The 16,708-nt window shown below is 35.4% G+C and overlaps 1 protein-coding gene and 2 long non-coding RNA genes across 6 annotated transcripts in view; 2 read left to right on the top strand and 1 right to left on the bottom strand.

Moving 5' to 3' along the window:
- Window positions 1-4,841: 4,841 nt before the first annotated feature.
- On the bottom strand, window positions 4,842-10,772 carry LOC137093617 (uncharacterized). Its single transcript, XR_010908530.1, has 3 exons — window positions 10,544-10,772; window positions 5,447-5,534; window positions 4,842-5,351 (listed from the first exon to the last, which is right to left on the bottom strand). It is a non-coding gene; the product is annotated as an uncharacterized lncRNA (long non-coding RNA).
- Window positions 6,316-7,984, top strand: LOC137093616 (uncharacterized). The gene is made up of 3 exons (XR_010908529.1): window positions 6,316-6,472; window positions 7,350-7,401; window positions 7,860-7,984. It is a non-coding gene; the product is annotated as an uncharacterized lncRNA (long non-coding RNA).
- Window positions 10,773-12,872: 2,100 nt separating the features above from the next.
- Window positions 12,873-16,708, top strand: part of opa1 (OPA1 mitochondrial dynamin like GTPase) — a 48,791-nt gene continuing 44,955 nt past the window's right edge. For 2 of the 4 annotated variants that reach the window (XM_067459916.1, XM_067459915.1), the window contains exons 1-4: window positions 12,873-13,081; window positions 14,210-14,528; window positions 15,664-15,760; window positions 16,107-16,214. In XM_067459916.1, coding sequence (XP_067316017.1) covers window positions 13,053-13,081; window positions 14,210-14,528; window positions 15,664-15,760; window positions 16,107-16,214 — 553 coding nt within the window. In that variant the 5' untranslated portion in view covers window positions 12,873-13,052. The remainder of the gene's footprint in view (window positions 13,082-14,209; window positions 14,529-15,663; window positions 15,761-16,106; window positions 16,215-16,708) is intronic. The other 2 variants (XM_067459918.1, XM_067459917.1) reach the window with 1 other exon arrangement.

Below are 16,708 nucleotides of genomic sequence, written 5' to 3'. Positions count from 1 at the left end.
TTTGTGAAGCCACAACACGCACAATCTTGAGGCTGATGGGCTACAACAGCAGAAGACCCCACCTGGTACCACTCATCTCCACTACAAATAGTTAAAAGAGGCTACAATTTGCACAAACTCACCAAAATTGGACAGTTGAATACTGGAAAAATGTTGCCTGGTCTGTTGAGTCTCGATTTCTGTTGAGAAATTCAGATGGTAGAGTAAGGCGTAATGGTAGGCATAATCAGAATGAGAACATGGATCCATCATGCCTTGTTACCACTGTGCAGGCTGCTGGTGGTGTAATGGTGTGGGGGATGTTTTCTTGGCACACTTTAGGCCCCTTAGTGCCAATTGGGCATTGTTTAAATGCCACAACCTACCTGAGCATTGTTTCTGACCATGTCCATCCCTTTATGACCCCATGTACCCATCCTCTGATGGCTACTTCCAGCAGGATAATGCACCATGTCACAAAGCTTGAATCATTTCAAATTGGTTTCTTGAACATGACAATGAGTTCACTGTACTAAAATGGCCGCCACAGTCACCAGATCTTAACCAAATAGAGCATCTTTGGGATATGTTGGAGCGGGAGCTTCGTGCCCTGGATGTGCATCCCACAAATCTCCATCAACTGCAAGATGCTATCCTATCAATATGGGCCAACATTTCTAAAGAATGCTTTCAGCACCTTGTTGAATCAATGCCACGTAGAATTAAGGCAGTTCTGAAGGTGAAAGGGGGTCAAACACAGTATTAGTATAGTGTTCCTAATAATCCTTTAGGTGAGTGTAATTGTAAATAAAAGTGAAATATATTATAGTATAGATTCCTTGTTACATATGAAATTGGTTTATTGTTTTAATGCATTATACTTTCATAAGGTGTAGCAATAACTATTATAGGCTAAATGTATTATAAGTGTGGTTATATGTATATCATACAAGTCATTATAAGGTGCTTCATGGCATAATTAATATAAAAACACTTTTATAATGCAATGTCAAAATGAACAATTTTTATAATACAAACAAATCCTTAATAGGCTATGAATCAAAACCGATTATGTCTGTCTACAACAAGTTCCACTATATATTTGCAAACAGCCCAGCATTTAGCCAAATTATTGTCACATTCTAAATGTTGCAGCTGCACGTTCAGTAGCACATGCATTTTCAGCTGACCCCATTTTAGAATATGATAAACATCCTCCCTTTCAGGAAGAAGCAATCTGGGGCATACAGCAACCACCCCAAGCCTCGTCTACTGTCCTGCTCCAGTTGTTCAGAGCATACAGTATGAGTGGACAGAGACACTAATAACGCACCACACCTGTGGCCATGTCTGTTTGATTCTTGCCCTTAATTGCAAGGGTGTTGATGTGTGAACTGTGAATTCTGGGTCACTATATTTATATTTTATTCCTTGTGAAATATTGCCTGTCATTAGAAACAGATTAACTATGGGCTCTTTTGTCACAATGTCCATTTTCAAATAATGTGCTGTGCAGTCTGTTCATTTCATGTATGCATTGTTTATATGTTTACTGTATGTAAATACACACACAAATTCAAACATTTTTATGATTTTTGCATAATTGTAAAGCTTGATTGAAAATGATTTTGAATAAAAATAATATTCTGCTCATAGGTTATTAATTAATGTTTTTAGGATTTTTGTTTTTAAAAGGAGTTTCTTATAATCATTGATTTGAAAAACAACAACAACAACAACAACAACAACAACAACAGTAAAAAACAGTAATATTTTGAAATATTTTAAAAAATTATATAAATTAATTAAATGTAATTCATTCATGTCATGCTGAAGCTGAATTCTCAGCTAGAATTTTTTTGAAACAATGTAAAACTATAAAACAATGACCCCACCAAAAAATATGTATGTGTATGTGTATAGTTTTTTTTTTTTTAGCAAAAGCACTATAAAAATGTGTGTAAAAAAAGCTCCTTATTCAAGCTGAATGAATGCTCTAAATACAGTAAATTACACATTTTATATTATTACATTTGAAATGTAATTCATTCATGTTCCCCTAGCAAAAACACTACAAAAATGTGTCTTAAAAATAGCTTTTTATCCAAGCAAAAGGTAATGCTGGAGAATACAATATGTGATCTTTCAGATATTACATGCATTGGGATTGTGTCAAGCACTGACAGAGAGACATGTTCTCACCTTCAGGTAAATGGTTTTGGACTAAACCCTAAGGATTTGTGTCCTTATACTAATGCAATGTGCATGCTTCTAATCGCAGAAATCTAAATGACCATCTCTTTAGATCTCTAGTCAAGGATCTTAATTGTATTATCCTGCTATTCCATGTACGTATTTACATAATTTAGATTTTAACACTAAAGAGTTTAAAGTTGATGAATCATGTTGTTTTGGATAACAATCTGAAGAGTTCATTCAGTGTTGGGCTGAGACTGAGTGTGACCAAATTAAACTTCCTAACAGGAGCAGTTGAACAAAAATAATAATTTTCTTCCTAGTTTCAGTGCAAATTTTGCATGCAACAAATGATTTATTTGACCATAGAAAGGTTGCTCTTTTTGTGGTTCTATTTCGGGCGTTTTCTTGTTTTCTTGCCCTAGTCATATATTCTCCCATCTAAAAACAGCAGGGACGACCATTTTTGTTCTTCGTTTCAGAGCTCTGAATAATGTTTCAAAAAGAGCAGAGTGCTTCTAAAATTGGAGCATTCATGGATGTTGACTGGTTGGAGTACAAAGTAATTATCTCAAGAGGAGGTCACATACACACGAGTTCTTGACTAAAACTGATTATTCACCGTTTTTACAGAATACAGGAGTCGTCTTGAAATGGAAATTCACAATACTAAGTAGTTTAAACTGTTAAATGATCTGTTAAATTAAGCCTAAGAAGATCTCATGACGCAGTTTTCAACACCTAAGTGAAATTGAGAGTGTCTTTTAAGGATAACCAGTGTCCTTAAGGCATCGATAGAATCGACTTAGTATTTAATATTAATATATTTTTAGTGTGTTCATCATATTCTGAGTTTTGAATGGCCTTAACCTAAATTCATGGATAAAAGATGAGTGAAAAGACCCAGGCTGAACGTAGGCTAAACGGGGAGAGAGCAGCCTTGGTCCTGTCTCATAACTGCGTTACTAGCACAAACACAAATTGATCATGTCTCGTGTTCTAGCTAAGAGCTATGATTGATCTAAACTTGCTATGGCAGTGTGCATTCAATTGACATTTGACATCATGTGTTAACCAGAGAGCCAGATACAGTATAGCAGCATTTTAAACACGCACACTGGTTTTGAAGTCTTAATTTTTATTTTATCCTATTTTATTTGAACTAATAATATAATATAATATAATATAATATAATATAATATAATATAATGCATTGTAATGTAATGTAATGTAATATAATCTAATATCATATAATGTAATGCAATATAATGTAATATAATAAGAACAATAATCAATATAAAATTACAATATAAAAGTACAAATAATCAAATTACAAGCAGTAGCACAAACAAATGCAATAGACCACAGATAAAAAAAAAAAAAAACCTGGTGCTTTTCAATTTATTCATACCTTTAGGGAAATTCAAATCTCCATCAAATCTCCAGTACCTCACACAATATCAAACAATTACGGACAAAAGACAATGGAATCAGAAAACACCCAAATTCTAATAAATAAATAATACACCAAGACCAACCTATTAAAAGTGCTGAACAATAAAGAACATAATACCATGCATGTTTAAAAATACACCTTGCCATAAGAATAAATAATAACTCAAATTAATATACAAATACAAAATATTGCTAATGACTGTATGAATAAAAGATCTCCTAAATATCGCATTTAAATGAGTCGGCCACTACACATGCTCCTCTGGTTAATCAAGATGTTTTAAAGAGGATGATTGGCATTGTCCAGTATCATTTGCAATTTTTCTTCTCATACATCTCTCCACTACCACTCCCATATGATCTACTCTTGCCAGCACCGAGCTGGCTTTTTCTACCAGCTTCTCCAGCCGCCTGTTGTTTTTATCTATCATATTGCCACCCCAGGGAAACTGCAGCATAAAAGAGGACAATAGCCACAGCCGACTGAACATACACAACATTCCATTTCAGACATCAAAGGACTTGAGCCTCTTGAGGCAAAAGAGACGGCTCTGCCCCTTTTTATTAAGGGCACCCATGTTTAGGGACCAGTCCAGCTTATTATCCAGGTACACACCCGAACTGCACCACCTCAATGGCCTCTCCGTGTACAAAGGCTGCAAAGGTGTCTTTACTGCGAAAATTCGCTCCCACCTCCTTAGTCTTAATGGTGTTCAAAAGGAGGCAGTTCTTTTTATTATTATGTTTTTATTGACAAACAGACATACAAACCCTAATAGTGTCCATGATAATACCAGCCCACACAGCAAAAAACATGTTGGGAGATTTATCACCACGGGTGTTAAAATTATCACTTTCCGGGTGAACATACAGGTCCGTCTTTGCTAGTGTTAAAACAACACTGACGAAAGTGTTCGTTATACAAACACTGTGTTAGTGTTTCTTTTTAGTCACTCAAGGTGTTGAGAAATGTATTACTCATAAGTGTACATTTAACACTTTATGGTGATTAATCTCACACACCCAGTGTATTTAATGTTTATTTAATGTAAATACTTAAATACTAAAATGGCACTGTGAATGAAATTTAAAACAATTTATATATATTATTTTATTTTTTCCCCCCAAAAAATCAAGTGACTACAAATTTATTTTAATATTTATTGAAATTGTAATATATCAATTCCATTACATTTATGTATTTGGCAGACACTTTTATCCAATGCGACTTACACTGCATTCAATACCATTTTTAATAAAACAAAAAAAAAACATTTTTGTCAGTTCTTGCTTTCGCCGGGAATCGCTACAGTAAAGCCATTGTAGTCACACATACAATTGAATAAAACAATTTCTTGTTATACTCCAATGCTATAACATCTTACCATGATAAATCTCTACTGCGTTTCAAACAAGATTAAACAAAGAAACATTCCTCAAGTAATGTTTTAATTGAAAATACAAAAATTCAACATTGTATATCTTAAATCAACCTTAATGTTAAAAAACTGTCTGGTTTGTAATTCATTCTGATAAAAAATACTATTCCTTTATAAATTAATAAATTTACATTTGGCAGATGATTTTATCCAAAGCGACTTACATTGCATTCAATGTACGCATTTTTACATTTTGTCAGTTCTTGCTTTCCCAATTCATCGATCCCACGATCTTGGCGTTGATAGCGCTCCTCAAAATGATCCAAACACATAGTATCGTTCCTGTTAAAGAGACACATTTGGTTAAAACAAACACATTAAAAAAATCTAAGATATAAAGTTTCAAACATCTTCAATCAACGAGCAGAGATACTTACATAGCCTGTCTTCCTTTCAGGATCGTTTAGGTTTGTAGAGTAATAATGCCAAGGGCATACATAGATTGTGGCCTTATGTGGTTTCCTTCTGCAATAATAAACAATATTCCATGAAACAAAAATCCTCCAAAGCAGAAAGCAAACTAAAAGACTCAAAATAATCAGGTCACTTTGTGTTTTACTTCAGGTTATCTTTATACCAACACATAGCAAGAAAACGTTATATTCAAAACATAAGCACTACTGTTACAGATTTACAACAACTAGAAAAGGCTAGAACTAAGTTGTACAGAAAAAATCGCGCATGGAAGGGCACTAATGCATGTCTGCTCAACTAATACAAAATAAGACGAAAAATGTCAAATAGTATGAGTGTGCAATGTCGTGGAATGTATACGCCAAAACTCATTTCGGCGTGCATAGCCTATGATACGCACTTTATGGCGTATATATGACACGCTCTCTTGGGTAGGTTTAGGGTAGTGCGGTGGGGGGTTCGTATGTATAATACGCCATAAATTGCTTATCATATGCACGCAAAAAACAGCGTATCATATGCACGCCAAAATGAGTTTTGGCGTATACATTCCACGACATTGCACACTCGTACTCGATCTTGAGTTTCTATATGACTGAAGCAGTTCATGAAGAAAAGCGTGTCCTACGATGTTTTCGACATTTTGGAGCACTGTACAGAATGGTCGGCGTATGTTATCAAAGTACAACGAGAAGATTGCTAGAACACACAGAGCATTTCACTCGCAAAATGTGAGTAACCCCAGAGTGCAGTCTGGACGATGGGGCGGGGCGACACATTAAGGCGGGGCGACACGTGTCGCTCCGCCTACACCCAATTTCATTGGTTTATAATATAGCGAATCTTATTGGCGTAGACGCTTGAGCATGCGCATTCCTTTATGTACGTCTTTAGAAATGATCTACCTACGAGCTACCTGCATCTGTGTGGGGAAACGACAAACATGCAGTAAAACTTCGGCTCTCGCTGTTGTTTTCGCCGCTTTTAAGGTGAGTTTAGTCCATAAAATCACACAAGTAATACACATTACTGTTCCTGACACTTTTCTTACCTTTAATTGAAACGATTCTGTTATATTTACTTGATAGAAATGTAACGTTAGTGTCTTTGAAGAAGTAGATATGCAAAACAGAACTAACATTTTTTAAAAGAGGTAATTTAGGCTAACTATTGTTTTTGAACGTTTAATCACATTTTATGTTTAGATGAGAGGTTTTGATAGTTATGTAAAGGTTTTGCTGATACATTTGTCAATGGATGATAGTAATAAGCACATGTATTTAACCTAACGGACCTCGCAGAGTGCGAAAATCCTAGTAGTTGAAACCTGTTCTGGTCTCTCATGGTAAACAAATATGGATCAAATGTTCTGTGATTTCAGGAGCGACAGAAAAAACCTCTACAACAAAGGAAAGCTTTAATACATTTAATAATATGAATGTGCATTATTGAAAGCCACTAAACTACGAATACAGTTTGTACACAAACACAGTAGATAATGCTGTACATTTAGCATTTATATAGCATCTATCCATAAACTGTAAGGTTTAGCCTTACAGAAATACAGGCGGTGAACTGAAAAGCTAATTAAATAAGTTAATATAATTTTTTTCACAACATTTACCTGTATCACTTTGCATCTGTAAATTTCTTATGAAAATGATATATATATCTTATTACTCATTTTAAGACGGCTTTGACATCCAAATGTCAAACAATATGTACAGTGAGACTGAATGAACAATACTAAATTAGTAAACCTAAAAAAAATATATAAAAAAAACATGCATTTTTTTCTTTTAAAACTGACATTTTAAACAATGTTTTTTTGGCACTTTGACAAATTGTTCATTTTTATTTTTCTAGATTTTTCCATGCTGATGGACTGCAGGTCCAATCTCAGAGGTCCTATATACCGGTACGTATGTAAAATCTCAAACATGCACTAGTACAATTCAAAAGTTTGGGGTTATTTTTTTTTTAATAGTTATTTATATAGCGCTTTACTGGGTACTCAAAGCGCTTTACATATGGAAGGGGGGAATCTCGTCCACCACTAATGTGCATCATCCACCTTGATGACACGACAACAGCCACATTGAACCAGAACACCCCAGCTTATTGTTGGAGAGGAGACAATCAGTTCTATTTGTCAAAATAGTATTTATTGATGTCTTGCTCTGGAAGCAGTCTCGTGCTAATATAATTACAGATCCTGCAACATCCATTTTTGGATTAAATCAATGCTTTGTTTATAATGAGGAGGATGTTTTAAGCTATGAAACTTGCAGAATGCAACAAATAACTTACTTAATCACAACTACCTCAAGTGGCCACTGACTAATCCAACATTTTTTATCTTCTTTCTTGTTTCAGATGCTGCCATAGAACGGCATGAGAAGGCAACAGTTTGGTAGAACTGAGGATCCAATATAAGAGTGTGCACATGATGTCCCAGTAAACGCCATGTAACTGTATTACACCAACTGAGTGGCAAAAACATTGAGTGGCAGGATTGGTGTTCAGCGTGAATGCTGCAAAAACAGCGCAACACCCAAAACACATCTGGGAAAGGGTTAGGTACAAATAGATACAGTTGACTGCACATTCAACAATAAATCAGAGCAATCTTTGTACAACCTTCCGAAAGCTACAGAAAGACAAACAAATATATTGCTGCTATTCTCATAAACAACCTGAATCCAGACATCAGAACATTTTATGGTAGATATGTAAAATTTTGGGCTAAAATCATATACTAGGTCATATACTGTATTGACAACTCGTAATATGACGATTATATAATCATCTGGATTTAGAGGTACCTAAACTGTATTTATAGTATTTGTTTAGCAGATAAGGTGTTCACAGGCTTTGCTTTATATATTTCCCCGGCATTGGAATCAGGTACATATAAATGTCTGAAAGTCCAATTCCTGGCCAAACACTGGTTCTTTGGCGAGTTGTAATAATCACTGTTGAATCCAAATACATTTAATTAATTTCAGGAAAAAAAGAAGCTTGTTTTGCTCCCATTTCTGCAATTTCTCTTAATTAAAGTCAGCCCTGCTCCAGGATGTTTTGCCACTCAGTCCAGCTGAGGGTCGTGTCCCAACGGGAAAGTGACATCAGCGCACACCCTCTATTAAAGAAAAGAGACTGGCCTATTGCAAATCCAAGTTTACATTAAAGCTTTGTATTTTGAGTTAAAGTCTATTTGTGTCTGGATTTGCAAAATTTTATTTTTTGTGCAGTTAAGTTTATATATGCTCTCTGTACTTTTACTTTTTGTTAACATCAATAAAAATCACAAACTATTGTTGTTTAGCGTGTGTTCTCTGCAGACAAATTTTGATTTTATCCATTGGGTCAACATTTTTGCATTGTCTGGAAAATTTCGAAATTTTGACGTTTTCATTACAAATTTAGTTTATAAAATGAAAATATTTACATATATGGAGGCACACTTATGTAAAATATATTAAACTGCTGCATTAATATATAATTCAAAAGATTTACATATATAGAAAACTAATATATTAACATATATCAGAAATTAAAATATGCACATATATTGCAAATTATTGTATTAACATATGTATAGCTAAACTTATTCCCACGTAAAGAAAATAAAAATATTAAGGTGCCAATCTATTTTGATTTAAGTAATTTTAATATATGAAAATCTATTATTAATATATTCCACGCGGTGTAACTTCTTTGTGGGTATTTATGTGCTCAAATGCGTACTGCAATAAATGTTTCTATCACTTCTATTCTTGGTATTTACTGCAAGTCCTCGGGTAGTGTTGCACAGATTTACAGGAGTGAAAATTATTTTCATCCCGTTTGTACACAGATTATAGCATGCACAATGCGAGGGTAGATAAATAAATGGATTTTTAATATCTAATTTGTCATGTTAACCCGTTGACACTTAGCTATTTAGTCCTACAATAAAATATGGACCTTTAAAACTATAAATTAGACATACATAGCCCCACATATTTTATTAACAGGGAAAGACTTTATACCGCTTTAGCACTTTATACAATTGGACAACAATCTTGTTTAAACGATTGGTCATGCTTTAAACTAAAATTAGCCGTTTGTGTTCCGAGGTGTCCAATACTACAGTTAATAATTAATTATCATTTGCGTAAAATCCGGGTTTGTGCCGATCCACCGAACCTGATGAAGAAGCCAAATGTTAAACAGCTTTATTAGCCTTAATTATGCCGGAGGTACCGTCAACAAGCGCTCGTTTTTGCGTTTTGTTTCATTTAAAACAATATGTGAATCTATTCCCGTGTGGTTCATTCATAAAATCGCACATTAAGGAATGCGCATGCGCAGGCTTGAAGCGTCTACGCCAATAAGATTTGTTGTATTGTAAACCAATGAAATTGCATGTGGGCGGAGCGACACGTGTCACCCCGCCCCAATGTGTCGCCCCGCCCCATCGTCCAGACTGCACTCTGGGGTACTTGCAAAATGTTGCAGGCCGATCAGTATGCGCAGCGCCGACAATGATGGACCGTGCTATCCGTGGGTGCTCGGCCAGGGATCGAGCCCCGGCGTCACACAAGAAAAAAAAATTAAGAGCAATTAATTCATCCGATTAACGTCTGCTTTCTCATTTGAATGACATTTCAAAACACCAGAATTAACTCGTAGTTACGGTGTGAAAGATATAAACGGTCTTATAAAGGTTGGAAGCCCTAAAGATACTTAACGCTATGCCAAATGAGAAGAAATAACTATCCAAGTCGAGTGAGTTAAAAAATGACACATAATGTTAATGCTGCTACATTATTACAAAATTAATACAACGAAATTAAGTCACTTACGTAAATCTCGTCCTCCATTAACGAATTTAGTGTGTTAGTGGGGGTTATTCAGTTATGTTAAACTGAATGGCGATCAAAAGCGCGCTAAATTTAAACTGAGGTAAAAAAAAAAAAAAACGCTGAGTTAAGTCATCCACATCGGCTACGTTACTCATTATACAAGCTCATTAATAAATCACAAGTTGATAAGATAATAATACTATACTATACCTTGTCCTTGTAACCGTTGTGTGTGCAGGGAAATCCATAAAGATGGAGAGACCGAAGGATGAGCTGGGAAATTTAAAATGCTCTGCACATGCGCAGATGTTGATTGTTAACACCCAAAGGAAACACTGTGCTTTATCACCCAAAGGAAACACTGTGCTTTAACACTAAACAAGTGATAAAGCATATAATATTTGTAAATTAACACCAGATTTTATCACTAGATGCCCAACACCAGGTTTTTATCCCTCAGTAATTTGCTGTGCACATACATGCATCAATTACAACATCATGGCTGTGTAGAAGAAGGATCTGGGTACTGAAATGGCCAGCCTGCAGTCCAGATCTTTCACCCATAGAAAACATTTGGCGCATCATAAAGAGGAAGATGCGACAAAGAAGACCTAAGGCGGTTGAGCAGGTAGAAGCCTGTATTAGACAAAAATGGGACAACATTCCTATTCTTAAACTTGAGCAACTTGCATTCTCAGTCCCCAGACGTTTACAGACTGTTATAAAAAAGAAGAGGGGATGCCACACAGTGGTAAACATGGCCTTGTTCCAACTCTTTTGAGATGTGTTGATGCCATGAAATTTAAAATCAACTTATTTTTCACTTAAAACAAAAAAATGTTTTCAGTTTAAACATTTGATAATTCATCTATGTTGTATTCTGAATAAAATATTTAAATGTAAAACTTCACATCATTGCATTCTGTTTTTATTCACAAATTGTACAGTGTCACAACTTTTTTGGAATCGGGTTTGTATTTAAAGTCTGATGTAAACAGAGTGAACAAGAATGGTGCTAAGACAGTCCCCTGTGGTGCCGAATGCTGCTCAACACTGTCTCAGAGACACAGTTGCCCAGTCTGACAAACTGTGGCCGTTCTGTCGGATTTATCCAGGACAGATCTACCCCCATACACTTCAGTTTATCTCTCAGGATGGGTGGTCTGATGCTATTAAATGCACTAGAAAATGCACATATTTTCTTTCTCATCTGTTTATGTTCAGTTAAGACATAACATAAACCTATTCCAACCTTCTTTATGATCTGAACGGTATGTGGAAAAGTTCCCACACGTGACAAATTGAATTACCTTTCGAGTCATATTGCGCCTGATTTAATGGCAAAGTCCATTTTTACTCGCATTTGGCTCTTGGCAAGTGTTAATTTTAGGCTGTTTAAAAACAAAAACTATGAACAAAAAAACAAACAAAATCACTTTCATATTTTTGACACCATTGTTGCACAAAAGCAAGACACAATAATCTGGAGAGGTTCTCTTTCAGACATTGTCTAAAGAGAAATACTTCACACCAGTTGGCGGTCTCAATATCATGCCATCATCCCAAGAGGACACATGTCATATAAGCACATGCATTCAGCTCAAACAACACTATTCACAGTCCAGAAGCCAGAACAAAGAGCACCTCCAGTTTAATAAAATGTGACCTTGCCTATTGAAGACACTCAAAGAGGAAAATTACACACTCAGTTCAGTCTTTGTTCAAGGGGAGAGTCTAACAGTGGACATTTATAAAATAAAATAATTTGGTTTTTTTTCTACTTAACTTGATCTGTGAAGATTACACTTATAGTTCTACAGTCATTTTGGTAAATGTTAAGTTGAAGATTTAAAGGTTAAAGGCTATACCCTGCAGTCGTTCAATAGCATCTGTGTCACTTCTCCTTCTAGTGGAATTTAGTTGTATTGCAATCATAAGTAGAAAATCTAAATAATCTTAGAGTGATATTGCCTACAATTTGGACTAGATGACTTACAATATCCTACTTTATTATTATTATTATTATTATTATTATTATTATTATTATTATTATTATTATTATAGGTTTTATTATCCACACATAATGAGTATATATATATATATATATATATATATATATATATATATATATATATATATATATATATATATATATATATATATATATATTTAAAATGTAGTTGTACTGGCAGCTATGCACACATTTAGGAAATGTCATATACACTGTAATGCACTTATATTATACTCAAAAATCTGACTGCTTTCTACTTACAGCCACTTGATTTGTGAAAATACAATGTAGCCTACTTTAGAAAGCTTAGAATTTGGATTGCTCTTTCACCTTCATGTTTAGCCATTAAATTAATTTCTTCTGCATTTAATCTGCTCATAAAAAGTTACATATGCACATCATGTTATTTCAGATTACATAAAAAATAAATAAAATATAAAATAAAAAAGCTACCATATCACGTGACCCAAACCGTGACTTTTATTTTTATTTTTTGCTGACTTTTGTTTTGAAAGCACGACGTCACACTTTGGACCAGGAACTACTTTCCACTCGTCCAGCAGCAGTTGACACTGGTGATCGCCAGCTTGCTATGCCCTTGTTAGCCATCCAGCTAACCTAAGTGCCACACTTGGAAAGATGCATTGAATTTCATATCGGAAAGAGTTCTGATAGACACCTATACATTCTATTATTGTCAATAGCAGGATGTTACGAGCCGGGAGTGTAGTTACCTGGTAAGTAGAGTAGCTCATTTGCAGCTACAGAATTTAACGCAGGTACGGTAGACTGGGAAGCAGGTGATTGGATAAATAACTAAAACTGCCCAATCCCATCTGATATAAATACACCAAGTTATAATTTTAAAGGTTAACTGTGAAGAACCCCCCTTTAATGACTAACGCTACATGCTATCGTTTCCTAAATGACACTGACTGACAGGCTACACCACTGCACTAAATAGACACCACCCAAACACTGACTCACTTTTCACGTTTTTAGATAAATTACATTAATAATCAACAAAGATTCTACGTTGGTTTCATAATAATATCCTTAAAAATATAATTGTACAAATTGCTGTCTAATTTGACATATTCCTTCCTATTTAAAGCACTGGCCATTGGGCAACTGTAAGAGGAACAACCAATAACTATTTTAAGTTTTTGTTATATAGTGTGAAATAGTCACTTAAAATGTAACGGTTTCAGCAGGCATTTGTTGTCAAATATGGGTGTTTATACTTTATACAGTGATGTGGTTTTGTATGCTGCGTTTATTTGACACATCCCATTACATTAAGTCAAAAACTATGGCACCACGTAAACCATTAGTGTTTTGTTTATCATTTTCAAACCATTGTGGCTTTGTCATTCAAACAGTTTCAAAACAAGATTTAAATCTATTTATTTATTTTATTTTTATTAAGCTTTACAAGACTTAAAATGTGTCACATTTGGGACTTTATATCTGCTGTGGGTTGACAGCCTGCCTGAAATGTCTGACAGAAAGCAGAAAACCTGCCATTATTACAGATTTTTATATGTAAGAAAATAGATGTGTATTTTTCATTAATGGTTCTTGCATTTTATTTACCTAAAAAAAATAAAACCCTATGTTACCCCATAACTATAAATTGACAACAATGCCATTGCACTAGTTCTATTAGCTGGCCCAGTATTTTGACTACTGATTTGCCAATATCAAGTTGAGTATTTTGATGCCATTGAGCCATCCATACTCTTGAGCACTGCATTTGAACAATATAGGCTATATATCTACATATATTTTTATAATCTAGAAAAATAAGAGACTCAGAAGAGTATAAACGCATCAGAATGATCATAGTGTCTCTCTCTCCACAGCATTGCCTGCAAGAATCTGCTTCCTTCCAGAATGGGGGTGAAGTTCAGAATCCCGTTGCAGAAACTGCACCCGCTCTCACGTGCCATCCATCACCGCTACTCTGCTAACAACAATCCACAAAGACCACCTCACTGCTCAGCAGCCCGCCATTACACGTCTCTCTCCAGGCTCCCCATGCGTCCTCCCAAATCCCGGTCAGGAGGACACGGCTATCAACAGCACCGGAACTTCTGGGTGGCCCGACTTGCTGCTAGACTGCTGAAACTGAGGTACATCTTGCTGGGCTCAGCAGTTGGAGGCGGATATACAGCAAAAAAGGTACGCTTAACTATTTGGTTGCGTTGAGCCGATTGAAATTACTGACCTCAAGGTCATTTTACTTGCACGTGCAGAGTCTGAATTTGAATCTGAATGTACACGGGTGTGCTGTTTGTCCTATTTCAAACAGGATGCAGATATTTGTTTTTCATTTAATCACTGACTTTAATGTCTTGTTCTTTTAAATGATTAAGCATGTGACTTATAGATTTATCTAGGGATGCACCGAAATGAAATTCTTGGCCGAAGCCGAAACCGAATAATAATGAAATGCTTGGCCGAAGACCGAAGGCCGAATACCGAACGCGGTGTTTCGCATTTTTTCCATTTATTTGGCAATTTTTTTTTACCATTACAATAATTAAATAGTAAAAATTTGCTTTTTACTATTTTGTGTTGCTTTTCAGAGAAATAAATCAAATAACAAAAATACAATTTCAAAATATTTATTTAACACTGAATTTTTTTTAACATTCCAGCAGATATTATACAAACTAAGCACAACATAACTTAAAATAAATAATTAGTAAAATAAAAAATATATTTTTATTTGGCCATCTTAGAAGCCCCCCTTCTTGAATAGCCTATGTTAGGCCTATAACTGACTGCTGAAAGAATGTAACTCTGTATGTCTACAACAACTAATGTGCATTGAATAGTGCAAAAAATGTGGATGAACCCACAACAAATAAATAACTGTCTTAGACATAAGCCTACTTAGCCTACTTCTTCAGGAAAAGTGGCAGGTTCTTCTTTATGAAAAGTAGCTTCTCTGCTTTCTCACATGAAAGTCGGTTCCTCTTCTCATCGATGACATGAGCACTAAATTTCAGCACTAAACAGTGCTTCCACACTGCTGACATGTTTGCTGCATAAAGCACGCAGCTCTCACTCTACGTGGGTTACTTTTTGATCGCGTCATTAAAAACGTCATTGTTCGGCCAAAATTATTCGGCCTTTTTACTTATTCGGCCGAATGCCGAAAGTGCTTTTTTTGGCTATTTTCGGCCGAATAATTTCGGTTGCCGAATATTCGGTGCATCCCTAGATTTATCGTATCAACCATCATATTAGTTGTCAACAAATATACTATTGGCTTTTGGAATCAGACAAAATGCTCTTCTGTTTTTTATAGACTTATGATGAATGGAAGGATATGCTTCCAGATATGAGCCAATATACATGGATTGTGCCAGACTTCATATGGGAGCTGAGTGAAAATATTGATTTGGGTAAGTAATTCAGAGAGCCATATTTTGATCAAACAATATTAGGGATGCACGATATTGGATTTTTGCCGATATGCTGATATTTTTCAGTTTATTTTGGCCGATTGCCAGTACCAATATACTTTTATTTATTGCAAACAAAGCACATCTGTGTCTCAGCTGAAGCAAATAATCCATTATTTATCAGCTTTAATATCGGCCTAAATATCTTAGCAGGTCAATAACAATAACATTAAAAATGAACATTGGCCAATACTGATACAGTGGCCGATATATCATGTATCCCTAGCATATGCTGTAGTTGTGAATTATTTTGCTAATGATGTTATTTCTTTGCCTCTGAATAAAGATAAACTCGCCAAGGCTTTGCCTGAACTAGAAGAGATAGCCAAACTATTACCTGATATGGAAAAGGTCGGAGAGAACTTCACATTCCTGAAGAGCCTCCTTTCCAGCGGTAAGCAATGTCTCACGCACCCCATGACAGACACAAACTGAATACAGAGGAACAACATAGAGGATTTGTAAACAAAAAAAGAAGAAGAAATGATTACTTTTTATTTACTAAGGATGCATAAATTGATCAAAAGTGACAGAAATTACTAGCCTGACGTGGTCATACTCATTTCTAGTCAGAATATGAGTCTGAAACTGCTCAATTGGGCTGTGATTATGGGGCGTGTTTCAACCGAACCTGGAAAGACATCAATTGGATAGACCTACAACCAATCAGAGCAACGAAGCGACGCATTGTCAAATGTCAACATAGTTCAACTGCACGGTGTTGCCAAGTCCGAGTTTTTTCCCCCCGCGGGTTGTTTTCTATGTCCACGGGTTGAAGCAACTATTATGTGATATATAGACCCATGAGTGCAAATTTTAGCAGCAACCTTGCCAAAATAACACATGTTTTTTTACCCCCCAAACGCCATTTTCCCCCCGGAGAATCCC

Source organism: Pseudorasbora parva, chromosome 12 (assembly GCF_024679245.1).
Source record: "Pseudorasbora parva isolate DD20220531a chromosome 12, ASM2467924v1, whole genome shotgun sequence".
Classification (NCBI taxonomy): Eukaryota; Metazoa; Chordata; class Actinopteri; order Cypriniformes; family Gobionidae; genus Pseudorasbora; species Pseudorasbora parva.
This window is presented reverse-complemented; position numbering and strand designations above follow the sequence as displayed.